At 42.9% G+C, this 22,789-nt stretch overlaps 1 protein-coding gene across 1 annotated transcript in view; it reads left to right on the top strand.

The window, feature by feature from the left end:
• SUCLG2 (succinate-CoA ligase GDP-forming beta subunit) overlaps positions 1–22,789 on the top strand; it is a 425,371-nt gene that overhangs the window by 224,602 nt on the left and 177,980 nt on the right. The window contains exons 5-7 of the mRNA XM_029601057.1: positions 4,047–4,194; positions 5,000–5,089; positions 22,268–22,364. Coding sequence (XP_029456917.1) covers positions 4,047–4,194; positions 5,000–5,089; positions 22,268–22,364 — 335 coding nt within the window. The remainder of the gene's footprint in view (positions 1–4,046; positions 4,195–4,999; positions 5,090–22,267; positions 22,365–22,789) is intronic.

The raw sequence follows: 22,789 nt of genomic DNA, 5'->3' as shown, positions 1-22,789 counted from the left end.
CCATCCTAATAAGTTGGGACAACCTGTGGGTAAGCAGGCTCTTTCTTCCTGGTTGGCGGACTGCATTTCTTTTTGCTATGAGCAAGCTGGCATTCCTTTTCAAGACCGTGTTAAAGCACACTCTGTGAGGGCCATGGCGACGTCAGTGGCACACCTTCGATCGGTGCCGCTTCCTGACATCTGCAAAGCTGCAACCTGGAGTTCTCTCCATACTTTTGCAGCCCATTATTGTTTGGACAAGGCTGGAAGACAGGACTCCATCTTCGGCCAGTCTGTCTTGCGTAACCTTTTTCCAACCTGATGTACCAACACCCTTCCACCTACCCGGTAGGGTGCGGATGCCCTTTCCCAAATTTCTCCTCAGTTGTTGTGCCTGCTGCACACCGTTGGGTACATTTGGTGCAAGTCGGGACATCCTCAGCTCGGTACTCACCCATTTGTGAGGACAACCATCCTGCTTGTCCTGTGAGAAAGCAAATGTTGCTTACCTGATGTAACAGGTGTTCTCACAGGACAGCAGGATGTTAGTCCTCACGAAACCCGCCCGCCTCCCCGCGGTGTTGGGTTCGTTTTATTTTTACTTTCTAGGCACTGCCTGTAGCTTTGAAAATCAGACTGAAGGGAGACCCCTGCTGGCTGCAGGGTCAGTGCCTTGCTGGGCATGCCCAGTAGGGGCCAGTCAAAGTTCTGTTTAAACTTTGACAGAAGTTTTCCGTGGTGGGCTCCATCCTCGATGTCACCCATTTGTGAGGACTAACATCCTGCTGTCCTGTGAGAACACCTGTTACATCAGGTAAGCAACATTTGCTTTATCACGTGCACAATGCATGTTAGACCCCATTTAATGCGTGCTTCGACCCTAACTCAATTTGATGAATGACCCAGTCACTTGGGTAAAATGCATTTACACATGGAAAACCCAGTTTTAAGTATGTAAATGCTTTTGAAAATCAGGCTTCTAGAGAATAACAACCTCATTCTAGTAAAGACTGTTATAAGTAATCAATTTCATGCACACATAAGGACATAATGGGGGGGATTACGATGGTTGCTTAGATGGATGTGGCGTCCTGTCACTCCATTTTTTCTCCAAAGTTATTTTGATTAAAAAATTTCCTTTATTGCCTTCCAACTGGCCCTATGGGTAAGAAAAGGAAGGGCAAGGTCATCTTACCTTGACTAAGGCCAATGGATCGCCATGTCACCCGCTTGTCAGACACAGGGCAGGGAGAGCATAGTGGAGACTCTTTGATGCCTTCCAATGTCTCCCTCTTAGTCCATCTGAAAGAACTCCTCCACTGCCACCTGATAGGAGTGACTCAGGATTAAAAGGAGCAGCAGTTGAGAGAAACTCTCCATCCAAAAATTGGCAATTGATTCCTTTCCCTGTGGTGTGAGAATCCCTGGGTGTGCTTGTCTCTGTGGGCTCACTGGGAGTTGAGAGTCTGGTGCAGATCCAGAGTGATGGAAGAAAAGTCTGGAGAGAAATGGAGATCTGGTGAGGACTCTCAGAAGAACAATCCCAGGTGACTGAGAAGGCAACGAGTTCTATAGAGGGGACAAGAAAATAATGAATATAAGGTGATTGGAGGGACTGTGGGCTTTGAAGGGATTTTAGAAGTTGCAATGGAGGAGGGAGAGGGTGAGTGAAGAGAGTACATTTTGTTGCTCCCTTCCCACTAGAGGAGGCAAAGAGCAGGCCATGCTTTTAAAATCTGGGACCACCCACCACCTGAGGAAGCTGAAGAGGGTGGGTGGTGGGGGCCATTCCACTCATGATCCTTCAGGCAGAAGAGAGACATCTGAAGAAAGAGGCCTGTACCTTACTGCCAAGGAGGAAGAGAGTTGCTAGAGAGGATAAGCTTCCAGGGAAGGAGAATTAATGGCCATCATGAGGGAAGAGAGGCTTGAGGACCTCCAAGGATTGGAGGTGAAAGTTAGGGGGCTCTAGGACCACTAGATAGAAAGGAGTACCACTGGGAGAATCATGGAGTGGGTAGAGATGGAGGGTAGAGTGGGCATTGGTAGGTGTTGGTGATAGAGGATTTCGGGGATAAGGAGGAAGAAGAGGGTAAAGAGTATGTATATGTGAGAGAGAACATGAATGTGTGTGTATTTGGGAGAGAGATAGTCACACCCCTCCCCATATAGTTCACATCTGGCCCCGGCTCCAACCTGTGCAGTTCACACCTGGCCCTGGCCCCCGCCCTGGCCTTCTCCCACCACCACCCAACAGAGCTCAGCTTCCTTTTTGTCTACAAACTAAAGCCTGATTGAACATCTTTTCTGTAGAGAAACAAAGTAGTACATACTGTGGTAGGCTGCCCAATAGTCCAGGTTTGCACTGCTTACTATTACAATAACCGTATCCATAACTGTGAACAGTCATACCTTTGAAGCAACTAATTAGGGGTAACCTATTGTACAGTATATTGACTAAATTTGTATCTGTGTATTTTGTAATTGTCATCATTTTGTTTTGTGACGAGAAAAGGAAGTTGGCGACCCATCCTTCAGCAATACTACACCATGGCTGAAATATTAGCAAGATTCATACAACTTGGTCTGTTTCATTTTAGTTTAAAACTGTAGGTGAGGAAAACTAGTGCTGATTTATAATTACTTTTGATAATATGGTGAAATAAGAGGCTTAGAGGTCATGATATTTTACCGTGGGAGGGATATATTCGCCCCTCCCCAGAAAAAAAGCTTGGCAGTATCACTGTTATTTTTTATCGCAGAAAAACTCTGCAGTGAGAACTAATGCAGAAGAGCCCGAAAAAAGCCAAATTCTCATGGAGCTGCCATTGTTTGAAAGGGCCACATGGCCCAAAAACAACCCCCACCTCGCAATGCACTAGAAAAAACCTCAGGGGTCTTGCAAGACCTCCTGTTGCATCCAGAGATAGCACAGCCTAAAAAACATTTTTAAAAATCAAAAAATTACTTGCACGGCAGCGCCTCTTCCCCTTCCCAAAACCGTCCCCTTAAATAAAAAAAATTACCCCTCATCCCAACCAAAGGCCCCCCCCCCTCCCGAACATACCCTATAATCCTGGTGTCTAGTGAGGGTCCCCCCCCCCCACTTCACTTACATGAATCAAAGACATCAGAGGGGGGCTTTGGACCCCCATCCCACCCCCTGATCTCCCCCTCTACCTAACAGAAGAGTCCCTGGTGGTCTAGGAGTGGCCCAGAGCGCCCCCCCTAGCCCTAGGCTAGTTGTTGTCATTTCCAAAATTGTGCCAACCAACCATTACCTCTATCATGTGATAGGGACAAAGACTGATTAGCTCCAATTTAGAAAATGGCATTGACTGTCCCGGAACTAGGGGCATTATGGGCCACTGCTGGACCACCAGGGACTCTTTTTTTTTAGGTATGGGAAGTCCGTGGGGCAAAAGAAAGGCTCCAGGGACCCCCCCTAGACCACCAGGGTCTTTGATTCACGTAAGGAGAGTGGGGGGCCCCACTAGACACCAGGGATTCTGGTGTATGTTGTGTGGTGGGAGCGGGGGGGTTGTTTTTCATATTGGGGGGCTCTTTAGTTGGAACAGGGGTAAGTTTTGATCAAAAGGGAGGGGACTGGGATGGGGCAGGGCACGCCACCCAAGTAATTTTTAGATTTTTTATAGACTGCCCCACTTCCAGAGTTGGCAAGGTTGGGGGCCGGGGGCGTGTTTTGGTCAAGTGACCCTTTAAAAAGCAACCTGAGGACATCAGAATGTGCATTAGCAGCCCAATGTCCCCGGGATCAGATAACTTCATCTCACTGACATGAGTAGTAATGCGGCTGGGTTTTTTGAGGCCAGATGCATTATTGTATCTCCATTAGGTTGCCTATCTACTATCTGCTTTGGCCACATTAGTTAATTTTATGTATGCAAAGCAGCTAATTTCAATAGGGGCGGATTTTTTTAGGAAAAAACGTGATACCGCTGCGATATGAGTGAATTGCACAATAAATAGTTTGACACACGTTACACATTTATCATGGCTTAGTAAATCTATTTACTAATTTGCAATGCTTATTGTTTCAGGTGATGGTTTGCAGAAGCACTGGATATTTCCCGGGAAACGTACCTTGCGATCTTGATGGACAGAGCCTGTAACGGTCCTGTTCTAGTTGGCAGCCCTCAGGGAGGTGTTGACATTGAAGAAGTAGCTGCAACCAACCCAGAGCTTATCTTCAAGGTAGTTGGATATTTTGAATTTGAACATTTTAATTTCAGTGTTTTTTGTTTGTTTGTTTTTTGTTTTTTTGTTTTTAAGAAATGTCTTTATTAAATTTTAACTGGATTTCTTTTCTCCATTAAATTGTCACTTTCTTATTTATCAAATATTCATAAACTTCTTGTTAATTTACTATTATGACATAATTTGTATTTCTAAGCTTGAGGCTTAGGATTGAGCCTGTGATATGAATTCTAGTTTAAAAAAAAAAAGCTGCATTGTATTTATATATAACTGTTTATAATCTATAATGACACAGTATTTTTTTACCAGATTTTTTTCTTCATACATAGGACATCACATAGTGCCTCTTGTCCACCAGTGTTCATGGTCACAATAGAGCAGTTAATTGCAATAAGATATTTTGCAAACAGGTTTATGGACAATATTGTACTGTTTAATTTCTTGGAGTGGGCACCATTTCTTTGGCAACTTTCCAGGGGATGTCAAAAGAATTAACAGAATAAATATTCGTCAGTGCCATCTGCATAGTAATTAAAAGTGAAAACTGGTGTCAGATTGTCTTGTCAGTATGCCACCCTGAAGAATTATCTAGTTTTTGAAGGCCTCCTTCATGGGATGGTGTGGTAATTATAACATACCCTATAGGCAACTGCTGTAGTTCGGTTCTATGAGCATTTTGGCAAACTGCCACACTTTAATTACTAATTTGCAAATTTATATTACGTGTTTTCCTTTGGATGTTGTAAATCTCTGTTCAAATAGAATATTCTAATCCTGTTCATGTAACTTTTTTTTTTATTAGGAGGCAATAGATATTTTTGAGGGCGTAAAGGATAGCCAGGCCCTTCGAATGGCAGACAATTTAGGATTCAAAGGACCTCTGCGGGAACAGGTAAAGCGATTACAAACCTGAAAACAGAAAAGGTACATTGGAGACCTGAGTAATGTGCTGTATGAGAGTTGCATAACATAGGGATACCATTGTAATGAAAGTGTAATGCAATGGTTAAAATAAAGAGCATTGAAACTTGGAGACACTTTTCCAGTCGTCCCCCCCCCCCCCACCCCCTGCTAGTCTAATGAGCTTTCTTCTCATAGGCTCGAAATGCATTTCCCATGGAATTGCTGTGGAAGATAGGAATTCGAGCATCAGCAGAAGAAGCAACAGTGGTGGCTTTCGTACTTCTCTCCCACTCCTGGCTTATTGGAGCACTATGGGACCGTCTTGCTTCAAGTTGTGTCCTCCCCCTCTGCTGCTGCCACCCTAGTGTCATGCTTTGAACGTGTGGATCACACTGTGTGGTCAAAGCACGACAACAGCCCCAGGCAGCAAAGGGAGGGGGGCACAGCATGAGGATTGTGCTCCCACTCTCCTCCTCCTAGCCCGAAGCTGGGATGGAGATTGAAAAGGGATGGGGAAGGTGGAAAAGTGAGAGAGGGTATGGGTGGGAGGGAAAGAAAGTGAATGAGAGGATCAGGGAGGAGAGAGAACCAATGATAGGATCAGAGGGAGTGTCAGGAGAGCAATTGAGGGGATGTGGATATAAGAGAGAAAATGAGAGGATCAGAGAGGGTGTGGGTGAGAGGAAGGAGAGTTAGTGAGGGAATGGGAGTAAAAGAATGAGCAAAGGAAATGGAGATGCTATGGAATGTGATTGAGAGAATCAGAATGGGGGAAAGGGGGATGTTTGGGAAAGAGAAAGTGAGGGATTGTAGAGCAGTGGGGGTATGAATTGAGGCCATGAGAGTAGCTATGGGTTAGGAGTTGAGGGGATCTGGGGGAGTGTGTGGAGAGAGAGAGAGAAAGACAATGAGGGGAAATGATGTTAGGTTCCATATTAGGAGCTACCACCCAGGAAAAAGATCTAGGCATCATAGTGGATAATACTTTAAAATCGTCGGCTCAGTGTGCTGCAGCAGTCAAAAAAGCAAATAGAATGTTAAGAATTATTAGGAAGGGAATGGTTAATAAAACGGAAAATGTCATAATGCCTCTATATCGCTCCATGGTGAGACCGCACCTTGAATACTGTGTACAATTCTGGTCGCCATATCTCAAAAAAGATATAGTTGCAATGGAGAAGGTACAGAGAAGGGCAACCAAAATGATAAAGGGGATAGAACAGCTCCCCTATGAGGAAAGGCTGAAGAGGTTAGGGCTGTTCAGCTTGGAGAAGAGACAGCTGAGGGGGGGGGGATATGATAGAGGTCTTTAAGATCATGAGAGGTCTTGAACGAGTAGATGTAACTCGGTTATTTACACTTTCGAATAATAGAAGGACTAGGGGGCATTCCATGAAGTTAGCAAGTAGCATATTTAAGACTAATCAGAGAAAATTATTTTTCACTCAACGCACAATAAAGCTCTGGAATTTATTGCCAGAGGATGTGGTTAGTGCAGTTAGTGTAGCTGGGTTCAAAAAAGGTTTGGATAAGTTCTTGGAGGAGAAGTCCATTAATGGCTATTAATCAAGTTTACTTAGGGAATAGCCACTGCTATTAATTGTGTCAGTAGCATGGGATCTTCTTAGTGTTTGGGTAATTGCCAGGTTCTTGTGGCCTGGTTTGGCCTCTGTTGGAAACAGGATGCTGGGCTTGATGGACCCTTGGTCTGACCCAGCATGGCAATTTTTTATGTTCTTAAGAGGAAGGATAATAGTAAATCGTCCATCTGATCCAGGATTCTTTCTTTCTCTTCCTCCCTCCCTGATCTCCCCCTTCACTCATTCCCTTTCTCTTTGCTCCCTAATTCTCCCTATTCCTGTATTTCCCCTCCTCATGTGCCTCCATTCTCTGTCCCTCTACCCCTTCCGCCTGAAATTCCTTTAACATATCTCATCTCTGAGATTGTCTTCCTCCCCATCCTCAGCCTCATTCCCCAGATCCCGGCACCTTTTCTTTATCCTCCTCTTCCCTTCCCACCATCACCAAAGTCCCTTTTTCACCAAAGAAAATTCATTGGACGCAGAAATGTCAGAAAACAGTGAAATAAGTAATATGCAAATATGCCACAAAATTGCTTCAAAATGACTCTTGCCATAGAACATCCCCCTTGACCTGCCTCAGGGCTCTGACCATTAGCTTATTGTATCAGATGTTAACTCAATTTTTACCATGCGAGTAAAGAAAACCTGAGCTAAATTGTAATTCACCTTTTCTTTTTAACTCATGTTTTATTCCAACAGGTTCATCGTAAAGGAGAGCTTTCTCTACATAAGGCTATAGATATTACTGAAAGGGAAGCATGATATTAAATAAATTGTCTTTAAAACAAAACAAAAAACGAGTAAACAAAATTAATCAATGCACCATTCTTACATCAAACACTACATCTTGTAAACTCCTCTTTTAACGTTTTATATTTTGCCCTTTCCCACCTGGGTAATTAATGGATTGTAAGGATGGTTGTCTCAATGGTGGATTGTTGTACGTGGTATTTTTAAACAGAATGAATAATTGCAGAGCAGTCAGGCCCTACAGGTTGTCATTGTTTCACTGTGAGCAGCAATGTACTGAAAATTACACTGCATAATAGATAATTCCATACAAAGTAATCTCCATACTGGGACTTTCTGAAGGGCGGCACCACATAGTTACAGAATCAGAAATTAATCTTCTGGACCCAGATAAACGGCCGCTAGGGTTTTCTGAGCAAAAATAGTCATTTATCGCTGAGATCATTTGCACATTTTGTCAGTATTTATGAATCTCATGTTTGAATTAGGTAGTTTTTATTTCTTAAAGTATATGTCTCAAAATTGTTTTATTTTTAATATAATACTGCTTTGGAACAGGTGGTTTTCAGATGGAGGGTGCACGTTCTGTTATGAATTTATCTGTATGTATAAAATATGTTCATTTTGAGGGTAGTTTTCAAAGCTATTTATGTGGGCGAAAAGCATTTTGCTGTGTAAAAAAAAAAAAAAAGAAAACATTTCCCACCCTCCATGTGGCTAAACTTTCTCACATTTTTCCGCAACACACATACTTTTAACATCATTCGGGCTGATTCAGTAAAGTCCGCGGGAGAGCGGGCGCACAGGCCACTCTCCTGTTTTTACTGCATTTCTGTGCACTTTCCCGGTGCCTGAAGAAATTAGCGCCTACCTTTGGGTAGGCGCTAATTTCTGAAAGTAAAATGTGCGGCTTGGCTGCACATTTTGTTTTCTAAATCGTGCGGGAATACCTAATAGGGCCATCAACATGTATTTGCATGTTGCGGGCGCTATTAGGTTTGGGGGATTGGACGCGTTTTCGGCCCCTTACTGAATAAGGGGTAAGGGAAACCGCGCGTCCAATGGTGCTCCATCGGAGCGCACTGTACTGTATCGGCCCGATTGTGAGGAGGCATTCCTGAGAAAGGAAAGCTATGCAGGAAGATGGCGTACCCACAGCAGATTTCAACGTGAAAGTCCTTGCATGCTTTGCCTTTGAAAATTGGTAGAAAATCACAGTGTTTCCCAGCTATGGCACACTGGCTGGGAGACACTGCTTTATTGCATAGCACATTAAACCTTATTGCTGGGGTCACCAGATTTTTCAGAGGAAGGACCACCTAAGACATTTCAAATCACCAAGGCGGGAAGATGGTCCCCTTCAGATATTGCTGGGTGAGAAGAGGGGGTGGGGGCTTTTTCGTTGATTTCAAATGCTGGAAAAGCAGGGCGGGGGGGGGGGGGGGCAGGGTCAACAAACATTTTGAAAATGTACCCCATAAAAAAAGTGAATTTGTTTACAAATGTTTTCTCCCATTTTGTATCTATGGAAAAAATATTTAATAAATTGGGCCCTAAAAAGGCTAAAAATAAATAAACAAGAATCATAAATAAGGCCAATGCTGAGACTAGTAAAAGCAGTTTTCATTCTTAGATATTTATTTAAAAAATGTATTGCTCACTTTACGAATCAATGTTCAAGGCAGAGTACAAAGTACATTATAAAAACATAATAGCATACAAAAGTAATAGATATCCAGTAATTCAGTAAAGGCAACCTGGCAACTTAAAAAATACCAGTCTCAGTAATAGTTTTAGTATTGTTACATTGGACTTATAAAGATTAATTTTAAAAGCTCAGCGCACACATCAGTTATTGGATGAGCAAATTTGTCGGGCCAGTGCATGCTGAGAGAATTTTTAAAAGCCACTGGGATATGCGTGTACATCCTGCTGCGCACATAAATGAAAATTTTCCAAAATGGGGCGAGGACCTGGTCTGGGCGGGGCATGGGCATCCTGGGATTTTAACATGAAATTTGCACATAAATACACGCACTGACGTGTGCCGGGGTCCCCTGCCATATAACTTTATTTCTTCTGTGGATGACGTGTAACTTATAAAACCAAAAAAATCTAGGCAGCTCAACAGGGTTTTCAAGGTCGGGGCTAATGGGGGAAGAGATGCTATTAAACTAGGGGGATTTAGAAGTCCTATCCCTTAATTGAGCGAACTGGGAAAACTGGTAATCTAGAGTTGCCGACTTTTCTATGGAGAAGGACCAGACACTTGGTGGTGGGAGGGGGCGGGGGGAACAGGTCACAGCCACTCCTCTCTTTTTTCCCTTTCAAATTGAAGGTTGATTTTTTCCTAGGCAGATTCTGCCTGCCTGCCTGTCTTGGGGGCTGGAATTCGACTTCTATTCCTCTGCAACTCCCAGGAGGACAGTGCGAAAAGAGTGGCACAGCTGTGGGAGAGGCAGAGGAGGAGGAGGAGAGTCAAACCAAGCCCCGAGAACAGGCAGGTGATTGGAGCGCTGCCAGGCTGCCACCACTGATTGGCCCCTTGCCTTGCCTGACCGGGTTTTACAGTGTTCGGTTACCCTTGTAACCGGCACTGTACAACAGACTGGGAAACCGGGCTGTCCGGTCCAAAACCGGGCAGTTGGTCACCCTATGGCAATGGCGGCGAATGCGCACAAATGTTATAAAATAGCCGTGTCCCTGGGAATGAGCTGATGAACGCGCGCGCACGTATGTGCCCACGCACCACTTTGAAAGTTACTGTCCTAGGGTTTAATTTTCAAAGCTGTTTACATCCATGAAACCACATTTTTTTGCGTGTAAATAATATTTTTTTAAATTTCCTGAAAAGGTTGTACACATAAAAGTACACGCAAAAGTAATTTCATGCATACTTTTTTTTAAATACATTTTGTGCAGAATACGCAACAGTAGAAGCAGTAACAGAATTGTACAGGATAGTCCAATATCCCTGAAAAGAGCAAATAAACCTGAAGCCAAATATGCATATCCTGAAACAGACTGTAAATATGCACAATATCTCTCTGAAACATGTAACTATAGTTCTCCATAATAACTTAAGAAAATCTCCCCAACCCACCTCATATTCTGCCCGCAAGCCAACAACAACCACTAACCATACCACACCCCCACCACAAACACACACACTCTAGCATACACCACACACTAACATCCATCACCATCGTATAGCTTGTATTTGACTAATTCTCATATGCCCCATCCAGATAGCAGGCACCATTAGATCGCTCTTATCTCAGCTAAAAGATTCCATAAATCAACAACTGTTCTAGGTGTTGAAAAAATATGCCAATCCAGTATGATTCCTAAGTCCAGTGTGATTTTTTTTTTTTTTGTGACTCCTCTGATAACGTTGGAAGGAAAGCATTCCAGACCGATACATAAGCTGCATTCCCTCTGCGGTTGGTTAATCTCATATCTAAATTTTCCATTGCATAAGCGTAGTCATTTTAAGCTGCCAAGTTAAACGAATGAGTAGCACATTTTCAATCCATTTAGCTAATAGGCATTTGCAAAGCCAGATATACTTTGTGCTCATTATTTAGCTCATCAGTCGTTGACAGGTCCCCCAATAACAAGATTTCCCCTTTGTGGAGGAGCAACATTCCTGTGCATTTCTAAATTTCTTGTATAATTTCCTCCCAAAAAGCCATTACTTTCCTGCAAGATGATAAGTTATGTATCATAGTACCATTTACATTTAGTGGTAAATTATCCAGCTTCATGTGGTATCACTTAACGTTGTCAGTATAAGAATGATGTAACAATTTAAATTTCATCTCCTTCATTATTGGATCTGTATTCAAACTATGTGTAGCATGAAAGTACTGCTACATGTTAACTACAGTGATAGCCACATCAAGTACTGTGCTCCAGTATCAGCAAGGTCCTTCCAACACCGAAGGGGAATACTGTTGCATTTAAAAAAATAAAATGCCATTCGGCAATATAATAACTTTTTTCCCCAATGTGCATATATCTTCCAATAATTTCTATTCCACTTACAGATCAAATATATTCCACTTTAGAGAATACAAATAATGTCAGATATGCACAAAGTAAAAAAAAAAAAGAAAAAAAATATGCTTTTGACAAATGAAAATTTCCTTGCAAATTGGCAAAAGGTTGCAATAAATTATCAGAACCGTAAAATTGCACTAAAAACCTTTAGGCTCTTTTCACTCCATAAAGAATCATGTTCTGATCCCGATGGAAAATCAAAGTTGCCCACTTGCAGCAATAACAGATACCCTTGATTTATAATTCCCTTCAACCCCCAGAACCATCCCCTTGAAATAATTACAATCCAAATTAACATATTTATCAATCAGTTTTACTTGTCCCCACAGTCATGGAGAGAGGAGAGTAAGGGAATGTTAAACCCTCTATAAGCCCTGTTCTACAGCTTGCATATCTAAAGTACTACTCTCATAGAAATCGCAGTTGACGAGCAGCATTATATAAAATTGGGCAATCAAGTCCACCCAATTCTTTACCCCGAGCTAACTTGTGCATCCTTGCATATTTACCATGCCAAATAAACATTAAAAAAAAGGAAATCCATAGCCTTGCCAAATCTACATGAGTCAGCCAGCAGGTTAACATTTGTAGTTTATATAAAACCTTGGGCAATATAGCCATCTTTAACAAAGCACATCAACCAAGAAAAGACAGAAGGAGATCTCACTGCATTTTCAATTGATTTTCAGTTTGGTAAGCAATCCCTTGTATATTAATAGCATACAAATTGTTGAGGTCCCTTGGTACCCAAACACCAAGATATTCCAGTTTCCTGGCCGTCCAACTAAATAGTCTTCTGACAGTTTGTCTGAATGGTTACATCAAAGGGCATAGCCTCTGATTTGACAAAGTTTATTTTTAGGCCAGAGAAGCTTTGGAATTTCAAAAATAACTTTAATAATTAATATCCCTTGACGGGGCTTGCCAATGACCAAGTGAATGACATTTGCAAACATAGCTGAAATCAAACATGCTGATCCCGTAGATATACTCTGTAGTGCTAAGGTTTGACGCAATTATATCACTACCGGCTCCACTGCCAAAATAAACAGCAATGGAGTCAGAGGACACCCTTGCTGAACCCCACCTTTCAGTGGAAAGCTAGAGGAAACAGAACCATTTACCAAACATCTAGCACACAGGGTGCTATAAAAACACTTTATCCAGGATGAGATATTGTCTTTGAAAAGCTAGGCCTCTAAATCCCAAAACATGTATGATTATATTACAGAATCAAAAGCATTTTTTCAGCATCTAGGCTCAGAATTATTTGCAGAGCGATTTTCCTTCTGGATTAGGGCAGTTATAAGTTTTCTCACATTTGAAGCACCATGTTGTCCCCTTAGAAAGCCTGTTTGATCCAAGAATGCCAAATCTGGAAGTATGTTGTTGAGCTTATTTGCCAAAACAGTAGCTAGGATTTTGGTGTCAAGGTTAATTAAGGAAATAGGCCGATAAGAACTAATTTCATATGGGTCTTTGTTCTTTTTGGTTAGCACCATTATTGGAGACTGGTTCAGTTTTGCAGATAAAGATCTTTGTACCAATATATAGTTAAATAATTTTGTCAGTGCATCAATAATTTAAAACGCAGTACTTTATAAAACTCTGGGCTTAAGCCATCTAATCCAGCTGCTTTCCCCTAATTGGAGGCCCTGTATGATGCAGAAAACTTCAGCGTCCGTAATAGGCGTATTTACTTTTTCTCATTGCTCTACATGTAGTTGAGGCCAATTGAAACCACTGAAGAACTCATTTTTATCATAAACAATTTTCAATTTGCGGTCATATAAAGTACAGTAGTATTCCGTGAATCTATGAGTAATTTCTTCAATGTTGACTTGGTTGCACAGTGGTGCGGTAAGATTCTGCAGCTCAGCTATTTGCTATTCCATGTGGTCGGCCCTGGCTTCTTGTATAGCTATAAACTGTTCCGCTGCGTCTATTTTTGTGGTATGCTTTGCAAACCCTTCCTTTATATCATCTAGGGCTTCTGTAATTTTACTGAGTATTCATCCAGCACTAGAATCGCACTATTTGTAATTTTTTTTAAAGTCCTCAGTTATAACCGGCATCTGCACCTTTTGCGAATACCATCTTCACAGCAATCATAGCACCTTATTTTCTCTGCAAATGTCCAGCTTTGGGATGTAGTATTAGGTCCAAGTACTCCAACAGTATAAAATAAAACAAAAGAATAGTGCACAGCTCTGTTGTGAACCTGCCCGCAACAAGTCCAGACCCGCAACAAGTCCAGACCTTCCGCGGCCAGCTGAGCCGCAGCAGACACCATCCCTCGTAGCAGCCGCGCCGCTCCGGGCTCCTCCACAGTCCTGGAGCCATGGGCAGGAGTCTTCTTATCGCAGCACGATGCTGCTCCTGCTCGCCGAGTGCCTCTCTTCACAGCTGGGGCTGCCGCTCCCAGGGTCCTCGAGCGGCAAGGAAGCCGTCCTTGCCACTGCCGGGATCTTCAGCCAGCAGGGAAACCGTCCCTGCCGGTGCCTGCGCTGCTTCCTGCTTTCTTTGCAGCTGGAGCCGCGTCCTGCAGCCTGCCTTCCTTCATCTTCATGGCAGGGCTGCTCCTACAGCCTGCCTTGTTTCTTTGGGCCTTCCAAGTGGCTGGGAGGATGCCACCAATGATCCTGCTGTTCCCTTCTCCAGCTTCCTAAGGCGCGGGCGCGCACCTCTCTTCTCCTTTTCAAGGGCCAGCCAGGTGTGACCCCCTGCAAGCTCTTCCCTGGGCGTTGTCCTCTTCAGCCCTACAAAAGGGCTCAGCGTTCATTCCAGCTTTGCCTTCGCAAGGAGTTAGATGCTCCTGGATGTTCCTGTCCTTCGCTCCAGGAGTTTTCTCTGTTCCAGCTCTTCTTCAAGGTCCTGTGTTCTTTGTTTTCTGTTGGAGCTCCATGTCTTGTCCCGAAGTCCGTGATCCAGTCCAGATGTCCGCCTGCTGTTCCTGATATCCGTGATCCAGTCCTGACGACCGTCCTCCGTTCCTGATGTCTATAATCCAGTTCTGATGTCTGTCTCCTGATCCTGATGTCCGTGATCCAGTCCAGTTGTCTTTAACCCCTGGTTCCTCGTCGCCACCTTTCCTGGCGTGCCATGTCGTGGTCCGCGACCAGCCCCACGGGCGGGCTGAGTAGGGCGTGTCATGGCACATTGCCTCCCTCACTTCTGCAGCACAAGCCTCTGGGAGACTTCCACTTGAGTCCTTGTCACTGGTCTACGTAGTTCCTTGTGCTTGCTCCGTCCATGCCAAAGACTGTGCTAGTACCTGTGCCATTCCAGCGTGGTCCGCGACCAGCCACTGGCGGCTGTGTAGGGTGTGCCCCGGTGCAGGCCTCTACAGCTTCTGAAACTTGTTCCTTTCATTACTCCACATCTCGTCTAGAGGCTACTTCGAGTCCAGTGTGGTCCACGACCAGTCCCACGGGTGGGCTGTGTAGGGCGCGCTGCATTGCAGTCTCAACCAAGTACTTGCTTGACTTTCCTGAATACCTTGAGCCTTGCTTGAGTCTCCTGAATACCTTGAGCCTTGCTTGAGTCTCCTGAATATCTTGAACCTTGCTTGACCCTACTGATTACCTTGAACCTTTGTCCAAGTACCTTGTTCCCGAGTCTTCGTCTGTGCATCCAAGTACCTTGTTCCTGAATCTTCGTCTGTGCATCCTGGGCTTCGCTGCCCTGGCCTCCATCCGGCCTGCCGCTTCTTGCCGTTTCCCAGCGACAGGTCTGAAAGGGCTTGGAGCGGTCGGAGGATTTTCATAAGACCACCATTGTGTTGATGATCTTCCCAAAGCGTGCAGGTCCGGTGGAGGGTCAGTCTCTTCAGTCATCCTTGTCTTCGCTCCAGCCTTGTTCCTGCTCCGGATTCCATCGTTGTCTTCAGTCCAGCCTTGCTCCTGTCCAGCCCATGCTCGGGCATGCTTCGCCTGCCGCGGCACCTCTTCGGAGTTCCTCTGGGGTTGAACCGTGGCCCAAGGACACACAATCCCCTGGAAAGCAGAACCTCTCTCCTAGCGCTTCCTAACACGCTCAACTTTTAAAAAGGCAGGTATTAGTAGGGAACCCCGTCAGAGCTAAATTCCTTGCATCCAAACAGGCTGCCTCCATAACTGGAAGTCTTCTTCATGCTTACTTTTACTACAAAGAAGCATTCTGAGAAACAGTTGTGAGCAAGGAAACCATTTATGGGCATTTCTGGGTGAGCCACTGAAAATGACCCTCATAAAATACAATTTAAACTAAGCTGTTTCTTTTCTGGGACAGTTGAATTCTCATGACTGTCCCCGTGATCTGATATCCGCATTAGGCCTGTTCTATAAGGGACATGAGTATGGATGTTCTCTCTTCATAGGATTCCACTGCATGTAGTGCTCCCAAGGCACTAAAAGAATTCAGCCTCTGGAGAGGAGCTGAGCCTTAACACTTGCTCTCAGAAATTTTGTGAAGCAAATATTTTTTTAATTTGCCCAGGTCTGCCTACGGTTGTTCTGTATTAATCCTGATGCTTTTGCATTCATGATGATGTTGGCATTCATATTTAATGTGAACCTAAAAAGTCTAGTTAATTAAAAAATTATTTCCTTTAATTCAACATGTGCTTGCTAACTCATAAATTACTTTTTTTTTTCCCTGGGATTTTATGGAAAGTGAAGGGCATGTAGAATAATGTTAGCATTTTTCTCTCCCAGTGATATCACAGAGCACTGATTATCAGTATGTGTTATCATCATATGCTGTGGCAAGACAGATTTGTCATTGCCAGCATTGGCCACCATCTTTGGTTTTACTACTGAGACCAGCAACATTCGCACTATACATGAAACTACTGTAGAGTGCTTAGAATGCAGTGCTTAGAATGCAGATATAAGTAAGCATGTTTCCCATTTTTGCAACATGGGAGAGACCCCTTATCTCTGGTTAGGAAATAATGTATGTACTGTTAAGCGATCTGGTACAGTTCATACAGGAAGTCTTAAGTACAGGTGCTATTGCATCTCCAAGTTACATGAAAACCCAGTTGGCTTTGTAAATGTGGGCAACCAACCTTGTAGATGTAATTTTAAAACTTTAGTTTTGACTCCAGTTTCCATTTGCTAAGGGGATTGTGAAGGAGTGTCCCTAAAAACCCTCAAACAGTACTGGACCAGGCATCTGACCTTGGCCACCTTAAAAGTCAGAGACTGTGGGCGAGTCACCTGAGAGGAGGAATAAGAGTATAGGCCCAGAGGGGAAAAGAGAGGCCCCTGCATCTCCACGAGAAGGAAGTTTCTGACACATCTCTGCCCTGAAGTATGAGTTATACTGCCGGAAATAAGCAGATTCTGTTTTGTGAATGCAGTTTCCTGTTTAAATAAAGCTGGAACTATTAAGAAAGAAGGCTGGAGTCAGTGTTCCTTAACTTTCCAGCCTAAAGTTTACTCGGCTATCCCACATATGGTGTCAGTTCGGGAATTATGCACAGGCAGCAACCCAAACCTCCAGAAGAGACTATAGAAGAAAATAAGTTTGTTGTGTGATTCCTGCCCAAAGAAGCAGTTTGGATGCAGAAGCAGTGCTGATAAGCTAGTGTAAAGAGCACTGTAAAGATTAAAAGTGTGTAGCTCATGTAGAGCAGAGAAACAAAACAGCTGGAAAAATGTTTTGTTCGATAAGAGAATTGTGCCTAGGGCCAAAAGCAAAAAGTAGCTTTAAAAGCACATTGCAGGTAAGGAAAATAGCTCCACCTGACTAGTCAGGGTCTATAAAGTGAATCAGCGCTGGACAAGCAGGATCTATTTTTTTTTTTGCTGTTGTTTGGTGATAAAAGTAAGGAAAAGCTGAACAGGCCATGGCCCTTTAGAAGGATGCCAGCCTGCGCTGCACTAGTACTCAATTAAGTCAGCCTTTTCGATGCTAAAAATATAACTGAGCTGGAAATAGAAGCTGTTCTTCAAATCCTCCTGGAAGGACAGAGGCAACTGCAAGAAAGTCTTGTAAAGCATCATATTGCCTGGACATGTTTCTTGAAAGAAGGGGAACAAGCAATGGGCTAACAACTACCAGCATGCCAGAATTAAGGCCAGGAAAAGGTTTACTTCATCTGGAAGAAGAGGAAGTGCAGGCAACACCATGAAGCATCTGACTGGGGGTGTATCGTCCAGGAGCCAACTCCAGTTGAAAATTCCTGAAACCCTCGAGACTGTGGGGGTGGGGGAGGAATCACTCACTTCTGACACAGCACCAGCAGTATATGGGGAGAGCGAGCAAGATTCATTTTCCCAGCTGCAATCATGAGAAACAAGAAAGAAAAGAATGCCCATGGGGCTTGGACCTACAGGAGAGAAAAGCTGCTCTGCAAGAGAATGTTCCAAAGAAAAGGCCTGAGGATGGTGTGACAGAAAGATCTGGCATGGAGCCAATAAATAGACCGCTGTAACAGATGGCAGAAAAACAGCCAGAGTTGCAAGAATAGGCACAGCTGAATATAAGGAAAGAGAATGAAAGCCAGGTGAACCTGCAGTGACTATGGCTTATATGCAAGGGAACTTATGATGGAGCACAGACTGGCCTGAAGAAGGCAGCATAGATAAGCCTGAGAGCAGTAGTGAAGAGTGGCCAGACAGAGGTGCTACAGATGGAGATGGTACAGAAGAGTCAGAAGACAGCATGGTAAAAATTGGAAAAAATGTTGTGCCTGTAAAAGTGAGAGATGTAGAAATACATGTTATAGGACAACTGGAAGAGAAACCACAACTGGAGAGCCTTGAAGGAGAACACAGGTTTTCAGACAAAGCAGCAGCATCCAAGTGGAGATGAGAGTACTTGCGGAAAGGGTTCAAGAAACAACATGCCTCGTGGAGGAGGATTGTACATCAGAGCTTCAGACGAACTCATATAAAGGACCATAGGAGGACACTGGGCAAAGAGCACAGTGGGTAGTGGCACTTTTGGGGCAATTTTAAGGGTATCCCTAGTGGGAAAGGAAATTGGAGAACCTGTATCCTCAGCCCGGATTATCTGGGCAAGAGGTCCAGGAAATTCCATAGAAAACATATAAAGCTGAAGGTAATGTTAGACATCGAGGGGCTTGCTTTGTTTGGCCCCACAATGGGAAAGTTAAATCACCTCCCTGGAAGATATGTAGGGTGTGTAAGGATGCTTGACCTGACAGGTCCAAGCTGAAGGGGGGGGGAGGGTATGTTGAGTGTCCCTAAAAATCCTCCTTAAACAATACTGGACCTGGCCTGACCTTAAGTCAGAGAGACAAGCAATTCTGTGGGTGGGTCCCCTGAAAGGAATAAGAAGAGAACAGAGAGGGCCTACATCTTCAGGAGAAGGCAGCTTCTGTCACATCTCTGTCCTGAAGTGAATGTTGTACTGCTGGGGGTAAGCAGATTACATTTTGTGAATGTTGTTTCCTGTTATAAATAAAGCTGGAATCATTAATAAAGAAGGCTGGAGCAGGGGTGGATTGCAGGAAAATATCAGCTCAGAAGGATTTTTTCAAAACCAGCCCATGGGGTATCTAACTTACTCATAGGCTTACCTTACCTCGGTTTGATACAGGCCGAACACAGACAGACCCTCATCAAATACAGAATAAAGACACCATAAAGTATAAATAGAAATGTGCAGACAAAAACTGAACTGGAAACTGCAACAAGCCAGACTCTGTATGCAGTTAAACAATGGATAAACAGTAACCATTCCACATAAAGCATTAAACAAATCAAGAAATATAAAATATAATAGTAAAATCATATTAAATAAATGAACAAATATTTCAAAACAGCTGATGAATAGAACATACAATAAATAAAAAATCATTGGGAAATGTTTAAAACATTTTCCAAACACCAATAAAATATTTCAAAACAGCAAGCACATCAAATAACTAATAAAAAAAAAAAAAAGTTCACCACTCTCCATACTTGAGACTTTTTTAGTCTAATCACCAAAAAATATAAATAAATGTGCAGACAATAACTGAGCTGGAAACTGTACAAGCCAGACACTGTATTTGAAAAACAAAAACATTACCATTCCTTATAAAAACATCAAACAATAAAACTATGAAATATAAAATATAATAGTAAAACCATACTAAAAATGAACAAATATTTCAAATTGACTGACAAATAGAAGCTCCAATAATTAAAAACTTGTTTTTAAATTTACTGTTTTGAAATAACATCCAACAATAACAACATCCTATAACATCCAATAACAATAACATCCACCAATTACAAATAAGGATAAAACATCTTGTGCTCTCCATACCTGGGAATGTTCGATTTCCAGTTCCTAAGATTGTCATATATTAGCGAGTAGATGCACAAACTTTCTCCTCCCTCCCAGCCACATACACACACACAGAAGCATCTTCCCTCTCTCACAGACACACAGAAGCAAACTCCATCTCTCCCATACATACAGACAGAAGCAACCTCCAGATCTCACACACACTAGACAGAAGCACCCTCCTTCTCTCATAGACACACCATATACACACAGAAGCACCCTCCCTCTCTCATAGACACACCAAATACACACAGAAAGCACCCTCCCTCTCTCCCATATATACACACACAGACAGAAGCACCCTCCAGATCTTCCAAACACACCAGACAGAAGCACCTCCCTTTCTTGCAGACACACCAAATACACACAGAAGCACCCTCCCTCTCTCCCATACATACATACACACACACCCCCACACCCAAGCACCTTCCAGATCTCACATTCAAACCAGACAGAAGCACCCTCCCTCTCTCACAGACACAACAAACGCACATAGAAGCACCCTCCCTTTCTCAGGCACACAGAAGCACCCTCCTTGTCTCCCATACATATACACACACACATAGTCAGAAGCACCCTCCAGATCTCTCACACACAGACACAAGCACCCTCCAGATCTCACACACACACGCGGAAGCACCCTCCCCTCACTCACACACAGAAGCACCCTCCCAATCTCACATATAGACACACACACTCACACACACTCCAGATCTCACACACATAGAAGCACTCTCACCCACACACAGAAGAACCCTCCTGATCTCACATACATGTACACCCACACCCCCCAGTACCCAGCTGTGCAACTCCTGTCTTTGGCTCCACTAGCCTGGTCCCCTGTGGTGGCCAGTGGCTGTTGTCTTCGGCCCTGCTGGCCTGTTCCCCGGCAGTGACCAGTGGCTGTTGTCTTCGGCCCTAGTAGTGACTCGCACCTGAAGTAGCTCTTTAGCTGCGGCGGCCCGTAACTCTTTCCTTCAGCCCCGGTGGCATGGAAGACGCAGGATAAAATAAGAAAAGGGCAATGTTTCCCACTGCCGAGGTGCTGCGTTTGGGAGGGGCACGTGGGGAGGTCCATTGCCCATGCTGCTGCTGTGTGGGTCAAGAAGGAGGAGTGCAGGCCCCATACAGCCTCTACACTGAAAATTAAAAAGGAGGGTTGAGCAAGAGAAGAACTAATAAGGGCTAATATTGGACACAGTGGATCCGCAAGCATGGGGCCACTGCAACCAACACCAACCACGTGATTGAGCCTACCAGCCCACCGGAGCATGCCCGAAGCCCTGATAGGCCAATCCGTCCCTGGGCTGGAATCAGTGTGCCTTATGTCTCCATCCTAAAGTTTACTCGGCTATCCCATAGGGATAAAATGGTGCTATACAGATCAGTGCTCTGAGAATTCCAAGAAACACAGAATCCATTCTAGAGAATGTATTGGTTAATGTAGAAGGAAGAAATACCAGAGCAAGTCCAAAAATATTTTATAGTTTGATTGATAGAGCTCATGTTAATAAATGTAAATCTTATTTATATAATGCAATATTGTATCATCTAGCATGTTTTGTCCTAGCTTGGATTTCTTTATATTTTTTAGTGTGCCGTATCATAAACTGTAATGGTACTAATTTTAGAAAAAAAATATTTTTAAAAAATCCTTCTGAGAAACATGTCTTTTTCAAAAATTCTGTCTTCTGCTGATCTTACTTTACAGCAATCATAAACATTAATAGACTTAATAGGACCTGAAATAATTCTGTGTTGTACACCATGATTAATCATTCAGTTCTTTCAGTAAAAGAATTTGAAAACCCATAGATTCTGAGCTTTTACCATTAGAACTAATAGACTAAAAAATCTTGACTCCTAATACCTAAATGGTTAGAGATACATCACACTGATTTTCTATAAGACAATGACCAAGGCTGTAGTAAATATCAACGTTTTATAATATTTGCAAAAATAAACTTAAATTCTGTATTATTTCTTTAATTCATATACCAAAGAAAGTTGCTGAGTCTTTTTGTCAACAGCTAATTTGAAATCAACAGTTCCGACACTGTTTAACTGTATGAATTTAGAATAATTAGTAACTTACTGCAGTCATAAGCATTTGAATCATCAGCAAATAAGCTTGTTTATATAAAGTTACTTTATATTGTGCTCATTTATTATGATGAGATGGGTATAGGACCTTGACAGGCAAAACTTACTTTTTTGTTTAAAAAAAAAAAATCTTCCTAGTGATTTGAGGTTTGGCATGTATCAAGAAGGAACATCATAACTTGGTTTATATCTACTGGCCAAGTTGAAATGCTTCTTTGAAGAAGTAAGCAAATAAAAATTGTTGAATTTTTTTTGTATTGTTTTTTATTTACCACATCTTACCATTTACTGACATATTTAAAAGATGATCTTAATACTGAGGATTCATTAGCTGCTTATTGATCTTCCAGTATTGTAACTACATTTAATTTGATGAAATTTAGGCGGCTGATCAGATTAAGAAGCTCTATAACCTGTTCCTGAAAGTGGATGCTACTCAGGTTGAAGTGAATCCTTTTGGCGAAACTCCTGAAGGACAAGGTAAGAAATGAAAGAAGAAAAATGAATAGTAATATAAACCACTAAAGTCCATTAAATTGTGTAGCAACTGCATTGCATTAGATTAATTCCTGCAATTTTGTCTAGGAAATACTCATGTTTTTCCATTGCTAGGGGTTATATTTTTATCTTCTATCATAGTATCTCAGTGGCTAAATCATCTAAGGACTAAGAAAAGAAAATAGTATCAATTTTGTAATATTTAAAACATATCGGGTATCCCTGTTCAGTACAACAGTCAAACACAGTACAGCAGTATATATTTAAGAACATAAGTTCCATGATGGGTCAGACCAAGGTCCATCAAGCTAAGCATTCTGTCTCCGACAGTGGCTAGTTTAGGTCACAAGCACCCACCAGGTCCCCAGTAGTTGATCTGTTTCTTGTATCACACTCCCAGGGATAAG

The sequence above is a fragment of the Rhinatrema bivittatum genome, chromosome 4 (assembly GCF_901001135.1).
Source record: "Rhinatrema bivittatum chromosome 4, aRhiBiv1.1, whole genome shotgun sequence".
Taxonomy (NCBI): domain Eukaryota; kingdom Metazoa; phylum Chordata; class Amphibia; order Gymnophiona; family Rhinatrematidae; genus Rhinatrema; species Rhinatrema bivittatum.
This window is presented reverse-complemented; position numbering and strand designations above follow the sequence as displayed.